This window comes from Zosterops lateralis (assembly GCF_965231275.1).
Source record: "Zosterops lateralis genome assembly, chromosome: 1".
NCBI lineage: Eukaryota > Metazoa > Chordata > Aves > Passeriformes > Zosteropidae > Zosterops > Zosterops lateralis.
Genome location: NC_139762.1, coordinates 26,238,446 through 26,253,725, shown reverse-complemented (window position 1 = coordinate 26,253,725; position 15,280 = coordinate 26,238,446). Strand labels below are relative to the sequence as shown.

The 15,280-nt window shown below is 41.2% G+C and overlaps 1 protein-coding gene across 2 annotated transcripts in view; it reads left to right on the top strand.

Moving 5' to 3' along the window:
• The first annotated feature begins 5,899 nt into the window (after positions 1 to 5,899).
• The window catches only part of SLC25A13 (solute carrier family 25 member 13), a 102,945-nt gene continuing 93,564 nt past the window's right edge, over positions 5,900 to 15,280 (top strand). Inside the window, exon 1 of one of the 2 annotated variants that reach the window (XM_083881015.1) lies at positions 5,900 to 6,203. In XM_083881015.1, the coding sequence (XP_083737141.1) occupies positions 5,922 to 6,203 (282 nt within the window). In that variant the 5' untranslated portion in view covers positions 5,900 to 5,921. Of the gene's footprint in view, positions 6,204 to 8,390; positions 8,477 to 15,280 lie in introns of those variants that run through there. The other variant, XM_083881016.1, reaches the window with a different exon arrangement.

The window sequence follows — 15,280 nt, the reverse complement described above, 5'->3', positions numbered from 1 at the left end:
CCTTTGGAAATGTGTATTAATACTTAATAAATGTTTTATTTCCATGGAAAATAAAAAAAGTATGGGTTTTAGCTGGAGAATGAAAGCAAGCATTGAATTCCAAGATGACCAAGTGTTTATATTTTCAAAAATATAAGTTTGTTGAAGCTAAGAGAAACTCAGTGCTTTGTACAAAACTCTGCAGAAGTTCTATTAGTTTCTGTGAAGTCTTGGCTAATCAAAATCCAGCTGTCCTCTTGCACACAACACAAGTTCAGCATATGCAAACATTTGTATCTACACTTTAAAGACCTACAAATGTTGTTAAATGATGCCTAGTCTATTCTGTGAGTAAAGTCTGATTGAAGTAGTGTGTCTGTTCAATGGATTTAGTAACAGATTCAATCTATCTTGTTTGGGATAATATTTTATATTCTAGGTATTTTGGTATCTAACCTTTTGACTAAGGTTAACTTCATAAATAAAAATTAATATAATGTATTAAAAATCTGATCTACTTTTGCTTTTTATTTTGCAGTGATTGACAGATTTATTATAATTTTTCCCTCTTCATAAATGCTTCAGTATTGAGATGATCTAATTCCTCTTTTAGTATTTTAACTTGGATTTGCAATTTATTTTAGGTAATAAATAAAATTGCAGAAAAAAAGAAGGTAATTTATTTCTTGATAAGCCTCCATCTTATTAGTTTCCACCTGTGAATAATGGCTAGTGAGTGTGCAATGTGCCTGGTACTGGTTGGATTGGGTGTATGGTGAAATAATTCTGATGGTATTGTTAGGAGCTGTCATCTGCACTTATGCAAATTTTTACTGGTCCAGAATAACAATGATTTAATGCAGCAGAACAGTTCAGCACTTGACATGCAAACACAACTGTTACTGGGCTTTATTTTTTTATATCCCTCTTTTAAAAAAATCCAAGAAAAACATAGGTAACTCCAAATCTGTAATATAATTTACATTCAGTTCTTAGCTTATAAAATGTGATACTATTAGTACACAGTATGATAAATATTCTATGCATACACAACTTACACTGGGTGATAAAATATTCTGAGCATGTCCTAAAATGATTCTCTCATCAGGGATGGCTTGTTACCTCCACCATCAGCAGATACTGATAATTAATCAACTGAAATGAATCTTTACAGAATAAACAAATCTGTTATACATGAAGGATGATTATGTTCTTTTGGCTGTGAAGATTTTTCATAACTTATTCATGCCAATGATGTGCCTGAGTTATGAAGTATTTTTCACTTATGAAATAAATATAGCATCTTTCGTTTGTCCTGTATCCCCTCTATCTTTTGGGCTTTACCAATGTAACTCAGCACAAATCTACCACCTATGCTGATTTACACCAACAGAAGAATTAACCCCCTACTCATCATCAGCAGCAATGTTTCTTTAGTTTTTTCAGATGCATTTCTAAACCATAGCTTTGGTAAAGCATTTTCAGCTGTTTCATTTTTACAGCAATGCCTGTGTAAATGCCATTATCAGCTGTAAGACAGAATCATAGCTCTCTCCTTCCAACTTTGTGAATTCCACTTTCCTGGTAGACGTAATATGCACACTGGGAGACAGCGTTGCATTTTGAGATGGGAAAACTGTGAAAATATACTACCATTTGTATGGATTTTAAAAATAAATTATTCATACTTCAACATGCTGCTTTTATATTCACTTTTCCTTGAACTATTTAAATGACCAGTTTGCTTTTTCATCAGCAGAAACACTGACAGACAATGAATTCTAGACAGGCATGCAAAAGTACTTGAAAATCTTGTTTTAAGAAAAGGAATAAGGGCATGTTTGACTGACCTTCTTAAAAATCAGAATCAGAAATAAACAACAGAGTTTAAATTAAGAATATCTGTGACTTAGAAGTATAACAGCAAAAAAAATATTGACAATCATTACACAATGTTATAAAATAACCAGAAAAACAGCAAATATATTAGAAGAAATCGTGATCTGCAGTGAATATCCTTCAAACAGAAGAATTGTGAATGATTCATTCAAAGTGAGTCATATTTTATTAGAGAAATTCTCAGGGTTAGGCCTACTGTGCAAGCACAAATTCTTGGCAAAGAGTCACTAAACTATGTGCTAACACACATCAGCCAAACATCCTTTATTAAGAACAAAACAAAACAGAACAAAAAAAAAAAAACCAAAAAACACAGAAAGAACAAAAGATCCACACTAAACCCTTGAACTAAGGAAGGGGATACTGCTTCATGCCTTTCCTTAAGACTTCACTGAAGGAGAGAGGTCAATAAAGAGTGTTAAGAAACAAGATCTACTCAGGAAAACCTTGTGCTCATTTCTTTTTAACATCCAGCTCTTTTCCACTGGGATTGAGGCCCATTGGTGTTTTTTTGACTATCAGCTGTACTTGTAGGAATATGTACTTGGTGCCAGTTTTGTGGTAAGTTAGCACACAGGAAAATATCCATGTTGCTGAATATACAGTATAACACAGAAGGAGCCATCTGGAAGATAGTTTCTATGTTGTGAGGCAGAGAGTAGGTATAGTGAGGAAAACAGCTCAGTAATTGGGATAGCAGTACATATCTCGAGGGCCTTGGGTCAGTCTTTGCTTTATCTCAGCCTTTCACCAAGATAGTTATTAATCCAGATCTTTCCAGTCTGATTTTCCCAGATCCAGTCCTCTCCAGATCTCCCCAGACTCTTCTAGACCCAGAAAGATATTTGCCTTTAATCTACATACTGTAATGCCTACATTTTAGGCATCTGTCTGCCCATATAAAATCCAGAACATTGTAAGAGAAATCATAGAAACAGTAACCAGAGTAGTAATAGAAAGAACAATGAATAAGATCCAAAATAGCCAGCATACTGAGCTCTGCCTTACACTGTCAAAAGGTAAATGTTAAACCTTTATCAGTTGTTCAGCAAGTCTAAAAAATCATGAGCCCCAGGCTGTTGGTCTCTCCATAAGCTCAGCAAAGATCGTATGTGTCTATTGAGATACATATTGCCCTGCTATACAAAACCTTCATAGTTAAAACATTTCTCTTTCTGTCTTCCACATGAAAACTATCAAAGCCTAATTCTTTGCCTCAAGGACAATGTCCAGATATTTGGTTGTGGCATCTTTCGGAAACAATCTACAGCCCTTCCTGCAAAACCCATCCCCATGCATACAAACAAATTCAAGATGCCCTATCAGAAGAGAGCACAAGGAACTAACTCTAGGCTGTTTCTCACTGTAGAAGGGAGCCTTGAAATCAGTGTGCTCTGCTTTGTGTTACATGTAAAATTCAGAAAAAAAAAAAACCATTGGCTGGAGACACACAATGTCCTTACTTCTTTAAATAACACTTGTATGCTTTGTAATGAAAACTGACTCACAACTTCACTCTCGTCCTATTGCACTCTACCATATAAAAGAGTCATGTTTCTCTCCAGTCCAGTTGATCTTTGAGTCTCCTCTTCACAATGACATGTCTTCACGAGAAAGAATGAAAAATGTTCTTCCTCTCTTCCCCAGAGCCTTTGTGGTTAAAACATACTGAAATGAGTATGAAACATGGGCTTGAACCTAACCTCAGTCAACAGTGGACTTTGAAAACAAGTTGATTATGTGGCCAAGCAGAGTGCTGTAGTCCACTAAAGTGATATTGCTTGTCACCTAAAATGTGAACATAATTAGCCTTCACTGCCTTTTTTATGAAGATAAGGAACTTGGGCCTGCATGTGCATTTTGGTCATGATCAGAAACCTCTGAGGTCAAACTCAGGTTCTCCTGCGAGCAAGGCAGTGACCTTCCAGTCTTGTCAGCACCAAGGCAGTGCTGAAGGCATGCTCAGATCTTGAGGTGCCTGGAGCTCTTGAAAGACAGGAAAAGAAGCAGATTTAGACTAGATAAAGGAAAGGACATTTTTTGAAGCACTGGAACAGGTTGCCTAGAGAGATGGTAGTGGCCCCATCCCTAGAAATAATCAAGACAAGGTTGGATGGGAAATCTACCCATCTTGAATAAACTGAATAAACTGGTCTGGTTGAAGATATCTATATTCAATGCTGGGACTAGATGACCTCCAGAGATCCCTTCCAAAGCAAATCATTCCATGACTCTATGATTCTAAGTGTTAAAAGAGGTCAGGTGCAGTTGCATTTAGGGAACAGTTGAATAAAGCTTTCCAGAATCATCCTTTTTCACTCACCTCTCTAAATTTCACCACCAGTCTACTTGAAACATAGACAGTTTTTTGACTTGTGTTTTTCCTTGGCAGTTAGCTCAAGACCATGTGTCAGTATAACATGAGAATTCTAGTAATTTTCTTAGCAGTCTTAAATTGAAAAAAAAATCCCATTGAAGCCTGTTCTCACAACAATAAAGCTCAATAGGACTGGCTTTCAGGCTCACATCTAAATATCCTGACTTATGAATATATACAGAATGTAGCATTTGTATTCTAAGACAATTGTTATGCTATTTTCTCTACGTAATTTTTCTCTTCTTAGTGGTATCATTAAAATAATCGAAGATTGTTTTCTGTTGTTTATAAATGGACCGCTATTATCTATTCATTTATGACAAGGTGACAGTATTTACTTATCTAGTTTGCAGATAAGCACTACATAGTCTGGGTTTTGTGTTTATTTGAAAAAGTGCTCCAAGTCTGCTATGATCTAACTGCTATTTTCTAGGTCAGGGAGATGGAGCAAGAAGAGAAAGGTTGTGCTGTCTCACAAAACAGCTGAGCACATGCAGTAGGCACGCATATGTGGGGCAAGTAGAAAAGGAAGAGAATCTAGCAAAAGGGAAGTTTTTACAACAAGCTGAGACTGGGAGACTGCTGAGAAAGGGGTATATGTGCTGCTGGGTCTCACAGGTGATGGAAGAAACTTCCAAGGGGCACAAGAGAGACTATGATTTGCTCAAACACTGGAAGCAGTTAACTCATTGGACTGAAAACATAAAAAGAGATATTCTTCACATATTTATAGTGGGCAAGTACAGATATGTTTATGAATCCTTACAATTTCTCTACTGTGAAGATACATTTAGGAATCCTTATCATTTCTCTACCATCTCTCTCTAGGACAACTAATAGTAATTATAGAGTTAATTGTTTTTGGTTTATAAGGTAGTAGGTGTCTTTGAGATCCTTTGCCTTCTTGACATCTTTACTTAGCTTAACTCAGCTTAAGGGAAAGTGCTGAAATATCTACCTCAAAGCTATGACTAACTCGATACATCATTATTAACTTGAGAACTTGCCCCGGAGCTGTTCCTGTGAGCAACCTTTCAGTTACACGTGCGTGGCAAGCTCCCTGCCCCCACTACCAATCCCAGTCTATCCCCAAATCCCCCCAGAAGCGCCGGGACGAGGCGGAGCGGGCAGGGGCAGCCCGGGGATTGCCCCGGAGGCAGCCGCAGGCCAAATGGCGCAGGGCCGGGCAGGGCCGGGCAGGCCCGGGCAGGCCGCGGAACGCCCGAGGCCGAGCGGGCCTCACCCCTGGGTACAGCCCTGGCCTGCAGCGGGGCTGCCTGTGTGTCACCTTCATCTGACTTAGAAATTAGCACAGCATTGACAAAATTTGGTTGAAGGCACAGCTCGTTCTTGGGACATCCCAGAATGATGGTTGGGGATGCTGCAACTGGATGAAAACATCCCTGGAAGAGCAGCCTGTCTTGAGGGGTAGAATACAGAGCTGGGCAAGACAGCAGGGTTTGATGTGAAGGTGTTGGCATCCTCCTGCTGCTCGCCCCGGTGTCTCCAAACACGGCGGGGGCATTCCGGGGGTCAGCAGCGCTAGTGACAGGGTCACAGTGTCCAGGGGGCTGCAGGGCTCCCAAGGCTCGGAGTCCCCGTGCGCCCGCTGGGCCAGAGCCGTAACCGCGCAGGAGCCAGGAGGGCAACCGGGCCCTTCTCAGGGATGAGGCAACGCCGGCGCCCGAGGCCGCGTCTCCCGGCGCCTCGCCCGGCGCCCAGCGCGGCCGCGGGGCCGGTCCGGACCGTGCCGGGCGATCACGGGGCCGCGGCGGGGCCGGGCGGGGGCGGCGCCCCGTCCTCGCCTGTGAGAGCGAGCGGTGACGGCCGGCGCTGGCGGGCTGGTGCGCAGGCGGGGAAGCTGCGCGCCGCGGTCGGAAGGGAGGGGAGCGGAGGAAGGGAAGGGACGGGAAGGGGTGGCCGCGCCGGGCACAGCATGGCTGCCAAGGTAAGGCACCGCCGGCGGCGGGCGGGCGGATGGGCGGCCGCGGGGAAGGGGCCGCGGCGGGGCGGTTGCCGGGTTTGACCTCGGGCCCGTCCTTGACGAAACCCGACGGTGGCGCCTCCTCCTCCTCCTCGCGGCTCGGCGGCCGCTCGCCGCCGGCCCCGGGGGAGCGGGAGGTGGGCGGCGGGCGGCCCCCGGCCGGTGGGGCCGGGTGCCGGCGCGGCGAGGATCCGCAGCTGCCCGGCCGGGAGCGGCGGGCCTGCCTCCCCCTGCGGTGTCAATGACACTGCGCGGCGCCTCCCGCGGCCGCTGACGCTGCCGGTGCCGCTGTCGGTGCCGCTGTTGGTGCCGGCCTCGTTCTCCCCGGCGAGGGCACTGCCCCTCCGGGCGCCCGTGCCCCGGCCCTGCTCCGCCAGGCGCATTTGGGCCCAGCAGTGCCTCAGTGAGAGCCCTGCCGTGCACATCCTTACACAATGTACAGATGCATAAAGATACCCGTACACACACGTTACACATGCGGACATACACACGTTACACATGCGGACACACACGTTACACATGCGGACACACACACAGGTTACACATGCGGACATACACACACGTTACACATGCGGACATACACACACTAGGGGATGCAGCGAGCTCTCGGGACGGCGCCTGGCAGGTCCCGGGGTGGGCACAGATGTTGGCCCTGTGCTGCTTGCAGGCCTTAGCACGATAGTCCCTTTTTGCCTTTTCTCCCATTTTCTCCATGTACCTTTTTTAACCTTCTGTTTTCACATCTGATAATCCATTCCAACTGTTTTTACTTCTCAGTGCTCTCCTGTCAGATATCCGTCTGATACCTGATATTTAGGCTTTTTTACTGATCAGAAGAATAAACAAATTGAAATACTTTATTCAATCACCTAATAATATACTCTCATCCCAGAAAAAAAAAAATACTATCAGCTGGATCAAGGCCATATCTAATGGGAGGTAAAATTAGATGTAGTGTTGGTGTGTCAGAACTTAGTGCTTTCATTAGGTTTCATATTTGAATATTGACACTTCAAAAAGAAATTACTCCATGTCCTTTTTTCTGTTGAAGTCAACGATGATACTTATATTGAGGAAACATCAGGAAACAAAGCTTCCCCAAACAACTCAAACAGCACATGGCTCAGTGTGGCCAGAGTTGTGTGCTCCTTTATTTCAGATAGTGTATGACAGAGCTGCTTTGGTCAGCACCTTTCTCAATAAGAACATAGGTTATCTGTTTTAGTGGATTGAGCAATATTTGATTCCTCATTGCTAGCGGATATAAAACAGTCCTCCCCAAATCTTGTGTTCACTATTTGTGAATCCCAGCTGACCTATCTAGCCTTTAAAAAAATTTTAATTGCCCACTGGTCCATACACACGTCAGTTACGTCTTACCAATCTATTGGTGTTTAAAGACTTAAAATTCTTCTATTCTCTGGTTTTTTTTAACCTTTTACTTATTTTCTCCAAGCAGTAGTTTGTAATCTGAAATCCATTTGAACCTATGCTAGTCACATACACTTAAAAATATCGTGTGTACAGTTAGTGTTTATGTAATTGGGTAGACACGTGTGCTCCATGCTACACATTTGCATGGTGTCCTTTTTCTTTAAGCTAGATTTCTTACTCAGTTCAGATCTCCAAAATCTACACAAGCATATGTTGGAAAGACTCAGCACTTTAAGAGACACTTAATTGAATATTGTATATGTCAGGTTACATCAGGCTTGGCAGAGAGATACCCAATAAAAAGAATAATGGCTTAATTGTCATGTCATAAGCATTCTCGGTGTATTGCAAGGCAGAGATACAGCTCTTCGTTCCCCAGGGTGTACAGTCCTCACATAGCTTCCAGGGAAGGCTTCTGGTTTGTAAGCCTAAACACGTTTTGGGAGACTTATGTTCAAAACAAACAAACTAGAACTGTGAGCAGTTAGAATGGATTAATTACATTACCTTGTGAGACTTCAAGGGGGGTTTTGTCTTCTTCGATTGAAACAGTTAAACACAGGTGAATTTCTGTTTATATTGAGGTCAGGAGCAAAATGTAAGTAGCATTTTGTACTTTGAGGGTAACATCTGAGCTTAGGTTCTGCAAGCACACATATGAATAACTTTGCCACGGAAAGAGCTTCTGGGCCTGAAGTTATTCACATGTGCTTGCAGGCACGGGCCTTGATTTGTGTTCTAACTTCCTCACTGATGCCTCTCAGTAATGTTTGCCTTTTTCACCTCAGCCAAACAATGGACTGGTGAGTTAAATGCTTTTTTCTAAAATTTCTTTAGTACTTTTTCTTGCCAGTATCCTGCATGACTGCTTCCTTTAATTTTTTAATTATACCTTTTAGGCATATGAGTCTTTGGGATTGAATGTAATTGGTCTTTGCTTGCAAGATTTCAAATGTTGACATTTTAAGCAGACTCTGGGAATTCAGTCTCTCAAAAGGAGAACTCAGATGGGGTGCTGTTAAGGCTGCATAGTTAAGCACTCAGGTATCAAGAAATGGGCACTACAGCCCTATTTAATTTTCTTCATTGTATATAGCTCAATGTTTGCAGCTTATACAACATTTTAAACAATGTATGTTACACATCAGTGTCTTTCCTTAAACTTTGAAAACATTTTCTGAAACTTTATTGGGAAAACTCTACTGTACATTATATTCACACAAATTTCCAGTTAAAAACAGAGGTAAGATTTTCCAGTAGATTTTTACCCCATTGGTAACTAAATTACCATCCTAGGTACTGGCTTCTTTTTCTGCATTGTGCAAAAAAAGAGGCTAAGTGGAACATCTTTATGGTAATGCAGGTACAAAGCACTAATGTTTTACATGGTGTGTCCTGCTTATTTCTTCATTTTGAGTGTTTAACGATGCAATCACAGTGTTGTTTTTCTGCCCTTTAGCCAGATAGTTCTAAAGAGAATTTACGTAGTCTAGCTAATGCCCCTTGCCGTTCACCTGGTGTGTATTTTACAGCAAAATTAAATGTTTGTGTTGAGTGAATGTCAGTTACCCTTGATCCTTATTCTGCTACAAGTTCTGGGCATAGCTGTTGTCTCATGCATGTGCAAAGTGTGACTTGCTGTCTTTTTAAAGTTCTATTGCTTGATAAAATATAAACATTTTCAGTGGGAGGTTCTAAGTTATGTCTCAATGAGACTTCTTTCTGAAGTTGATTTTGCCTTTGCTACTATGCTACTTTGTTCAACTTAAGGCCAGAAATTGATATTTATGATGGGAGTATATATAATATTTTTAAATTTTATATTTCAGAACCTTTAAACTACAATCAAAACAGTTAAAAGTTGCATTAATGAAAATTCCAAACTCAAATAATTTTGGTAGATAAATCAAATCCTAGAAATCTAAAAACAGTGGCTTAGCATGGAAGCACTTGAACACCATTAAACTTTATCTCTGCTGTGGATGGGATGTGAATAAACTTCAGTAATTGTATAAACTGCGTAATAATGATACAGGAGGTGATTTTTAAATACTGTGGAGTGTCTCTGTTTCTAATGTAATTGTTTTTTTTTGTGTCGTGTGTGAACTTTTATCCATTGGGCATGTACTGGTTGCCCATACTACCCAGAATGTATATGTTATTTCAAAATTATTGTCTTAGAACAAAGTGAACACAAACATCACATGCCAAAAAACCTAGTTGTAAAATGACTGTTCAAGTGAAGGCATGAACCTTACATCAGTACCCAATGGGACTGCTTGCATGCTTAATTTTAAGTGCATGTGTAAGTCTTTCGAAGAACAAATGCCTGACTGTCAGAAACACATCCATAATGTAATAAAAAGAGATTTGTTGCTGACTTATGTGACAATATTTGGGATAGTTCTAATGCAAGGTAAAGAAAATTTGTTTTGCAATTTTCACATATTTAACTTTTTTTAAAATTCTCTTTCTTTTGTGTTTTTCTGAAACTGTTTATTATGGAAGCTGTATCAGTGGAGTTAAATGTTGTTTCTGGTTACTGCCACATCTGCCTTTAAAATCCTAAATCTTGTCATATCAAAATTAATTAGTCCCCAGGCACAGGCTCCTTGTATGTCTTGGTGTTACTATAGTCAGACATCTCACACTGAGCACCCCAGTCCTGTAAGATGCATCACCTCAGCTGTATTAACTGGAGTTCTGTGAGAGATTGATATCACTGGCCCTGCCTCTACAAATCTTTTTGTCCGCAGGAGCAATCCAGTGCCTGCCCTGGATGATGTGAGTTAGTAAGGTTGGGTAAGCAGTGGTTGAAATGCAGGCACAATGGCAATGCAATTCTAAATAAATGTGATTGCAAACAACACCAAAACTATTAGATGCTGACACAACCATGCCACTTTGATTATTTTGCTGCCATGCGCACCCAGTGTCTCCCTTTGTGTGTCATACAGCTCCATTTTGCCTCTTTGCTCAGCTCCTTCTTCTGTGCTCATCTCTCCTGTGCTTGCAGTAGCGTGGAGTGTGCTTGGGAACAGATTAAATTCACTCTTCTTGCCCTCAGTTGTGCCATTCTTCCCTTCCTCCAGCAAAATGGAAGAGAAGAATTGCATTGCATTGGGCATGGATTTGTTGGGCCCTCAGAAAAGAAGAGGTGAGGGATTCTGTCATCATGATGGGCTCCTGTGTCCATGAAAGGAGTGTAGTCCATTGTGGACAGGCTCCAGCCAGTCAGTGAGATCAGTTTTGGAGAGGAAAGTGGTTGGTGAGTAAGGAGAGAGCAATCTGTTTTCCTGAAGCACCACTGAGTTTATGCACTATAGATTTAATAGTGTTATGGCACTTAGTGGTACCATGGTAATTTTTTGGATGTAATAGCACTATGTCATATCCATGTGGAAAGTCCTGTTGCTAGACTGTACAGGTCCAGCAGTGCTTGCTCATGCATATTTTGGATCTGTGCAGAAATATGTAAATTTTTTAATACTGTATGTATCATAAGACTCTTCTTTCCACTTTCCCCTCAGAAAAAAAAAAAAAAAAAAAAGTGTATTGATGCTGCTTATGACTTATTATTGCATCTTGATTTCTTAAGAGGCCAGAATTTGCCTGATAGAGGGACATTGAATTTGTGTGCTGGTAACTTCAGACCTTTTCTAAATACAAAGTAGCATGACTGATGATTGCAGCTGAAACAGAGGAGAAACCAAGTCATTTACTCCACTGTCCTGCCTGTCATAGTTTATGTGTTTGGTTTCATTTGGTTTCTTTTACTGCATAAATCTCTGCTTATGATGCGTACCCTCAGGAGAACTGGTTGAGTCCTAGTCTCGCAAGACTCACAGCATGCTACAGGGCCCACTGGCAAGAATAATCCCAGGAAAGACACTCATGGAGCAACTCTGCTGTGGAAAAAGTCCATACAGCTTGCTTCCACAGTGAACACTGAGTTACTCTGAAAAGGAGCTTTATTTCAGCGGGGTTTTTGTCTCAGTTGAGTTTACCTGTGTTTTTGTACTACTATTTCCTCTCTGACCCTGCGTTTTCTTATCAGAGCAAGGTGGGGGCAAGAGGAGGTGGTGGAAGAGATTGCTTTCTGTGTTCAATATGTTAGGTACTGATGGCATCACATGTTGCAACTGCTAGTAGTTTTGGCAAGGTTTTGAAACTTGCTCCTTTCTATTATGGTGTCCCTGTAAGAGGAATTGCAGGGTGACTTTGCATCATGTATAGCCTAGGAGAAGGCTACTGGACCCAGCAGTTATGTATATACCTTGTCTTTTATATGCCTGCTGAAAAGTATTTAACGTTATCTGGATTTTATCACGTTGGGAAATAATTTGCTCTTTCTATACAGCTTTGTGTCCCAGGAGGTTAGAGAAGCTCTTCCAAGAGTGCCTCAAACAACACGTTAAAGGCACTCCTCCTGGAGCTGTAATGTAGACACGCTTACAGCCCTGAGTGATAACATTGTGTCTTCTGACCAGCTTGTTTAGGCCAATATGTATTTTATTTGTCTATGTTGTCCAAGGAATATGACAAGGAGGTATGTGATACTCTATTACCTGGAAGATGGCATGAATGTACTGCTGAATTTTAGCTTATTTTTGCTTTTGATCTATGGAATTGCCTCTGCTTTGGCTGTAGAATGGCTTTGCCATACTGAATAGAGCCTGTGTTTGTATGGTGCCAAACCTAAACTTGCATAAGGCTCCTGGGCACTACTTGACTCTGCTGACTTGACTTGTATCATGTTGTTTTGCTTTTGCTACAACATAATCTTCAGGAACAGAGCAACTGATGTTTTATGGTGCTAGATAACTATGGCTAGTAAAATGTAAGGTTGCATATTTTCCAGTGCATTCTCTTTCTGGAAAGTATCTGTATCTCAGTCATTTGCAGAGAGACAAAGAGGTCCTTATAAAAATACTGTGTATTCAATTGCTTTGGAATAAAGCAATTTCAGCTGAAGCTGTGTTAAAACACTTAAAGGAACGCTGTAAATGCATTTTTCATAAGTTTTTAAAATAATGTCATGCTATTTACAAGATCTTAGAAACAGGCAATTGCAATTATATTCTTTACCAAAAATGTTACTTGACCTGAACAAAATCCAGTGTGTTAAAGGATGAAATTGCTCACAATTGGGTTGTTGGGATTTTTCTTTTCCTCTGAAGAGGGAAAAAAATAAACATTTGAGAGAGAGTGGCAGTGACTGCATGTGCACCAAACTATGTGCATTTAGAGAAAAACCAGAAGAAATACAGCTTCTCGCAGGACTAATCACATTCTTCTTGTTGGATACATGGAAGATCCCTAAACATCAGCTGCTGGATTCATATATTTATGATGTCTTGCATGCTTAGGCAGCCTGCAAGAAGTGTTTTTTATGTTGACCAGTATGGTCACTCTTAGAGTCTCTTTGGAGGTGTGTCTTACATTCTGGCCATGTGAAAACCAATTTAGAAAAAGATGATTTTTGGTGTTCTTTAGATAGGTGTCTCCGTGCCTAACTTTTTTACCCACTTGACTTTAGAATTAAGAAACCTACCAGAGGTGTCAGGAATCGGTACCAAAACATCCAGTGTGGTGACTAGGGAGTATCTAAGGCGGCCAGTAGGAAATGAAAGAATAGGGATGAAGAAAAGGAAAGTCCCTTCAGGATCTTTAAACAGCAAGGTTTGCACCTCTGTTTCAGGCAGGGCCATTGCACTTGTGTTGTTATAATGCTACACAAGAACTAGGGGCAAGAGGTGTGGGCCGGAACCTGATTCAGTTTCTAATAATTAGGGTACCCAGCTGGAAGGGGAGAAGGTTTGGATTCTCTGTTGCCAGCAGTGTTGATGCATTTTGCGTGAATGGTGCCTCCAGCTGCCGCAGTTTCGGAGGGTTGCTGCCTGGTGCTCACTGCCAGTGTGCATTAGATGCATTGCATGTGTGGTCAGCGTGTCTGAAATGTCTGTACATGCTCAAATCAGGGCTGTGACAGTTCTGGATGTGCACCTTGGTGAAACTTCTGGAATCCTAAAACCTTAAATTGCATGTGACTTTCTGCTTGTGAAAATGGAATGGTTTTTGCATCATGCTGTGACTAGAGGTAGTGGAGCGTGCTAATGGATCAGACCTTCAGAGGCTGAGCAAGGTGGAGTTTGCAAATACACAAACACACGTTTTATTTGTAGAGAGTGCACTGAGATGGGCAGACTTGTGCCCAGAACCAGACCTTTTAAAAATACTCTAAAATCTTAGTATCATCACTACTTCCATAGTTTCAGGATCTTACTGATTCTTTTTTGAAAGCCAAGGCTCGGCTAGACCTGATCTCTGGGGCTGGTTCTTTGCCTTCCTGATACTGGGCTGATTGTTTCTCTGCTCTGATGCCAGACTAAACTTGATGTAGCTGTTCTATTCGTTGAGTTGGTGTGGAGAGATACCTGTTTGTTTCCTGAACTGCCAGGTCACTGCAGTTTTTAAAAGCTGATGGTAGCCATGATGTTGTAATTTCACTAAATAATGATTCAGTGGCAATACTGGGGTAGTGTAATGTGTGTGGGTGAATTGGAATGGATAACTGACTGGGCAAAAAGTGACACTTTTATTTTTTCTTTTTTAGAATATATAAATTGGTTTTGTTTGCATCAGATCAGTTCCCTAATACGATTCACAGCAAAGCAGTTTAAAGAGTTATGTGGATGGCCCTGAGCACAGAAGTACCTTAGGCTGGAAACCTGTGAAAGGTTGCTTGGCATGACACTATAGGACTATTTACTGCCATGCATTTATAGATACTTTTGCATCTTCCGCTGCTCAGCAGAGAAAGTAGAAGGCAGGGTTTTTTACTTTTGGTAAGTGGTCTGTCTGTTGTCAGCCATGGTTCATGCTGGGATAGCCATAGAGGTTGTAGGGATTTTTCCCTAAAGGTAGAATGGGTAGTGCAAGAATGTAGCCATGTGGATGCAACTGTAATATTGCATAGGCAGAATTGTGAGATTGTTATAGAACTTAATTGGTAAGCTAATTACCCACTAGTTATTTACATGCCAGTGGACAAAAAATTAAATTGAACAAAGGAAAGTAAAGAATGGAACTGAAACACCAGGAAAGCTTTGTCATAATTTTTCTTTTAAATATTTATGCTGAACCCCCCTAAAGTATTTTATCCCATTTTCTCTGTATAGCCTAATGCCTGGATTGATAGGAATGTTTTTAAAAGGAGTTTTCTGAGTAAGCTGAAGTAAAAAAATCAGACTTCCCTTGCAGACTTCCCATGGTTTCTACTGTTGTGTTGCTCTTGTTTTTTTTTTTCAAAGGTATGTCTCTGATTGGCTTATTTATGTATTCAAAAGTGACCTGACTTAGCTGTAGAAGGAGTAACTACCGCTTGCTTTAGGCAAGTTTGTGGTTGTTTTTGCCTTGATTAGCCTAGCTGGTCTCTACATGTTTTTCTTAACAGTGCTGATCAGGCTTAGCTCAACACCACACACACAAGATTACTGCAGCCTTAGTCTGTAGGAGTCAGCTGGTGAAACTCTGAGAAATGAAATCCTAACTCTCCAGAAATTTTGGAAATTAAATGAGGATGACTTTGATGACTGATGCTGAAG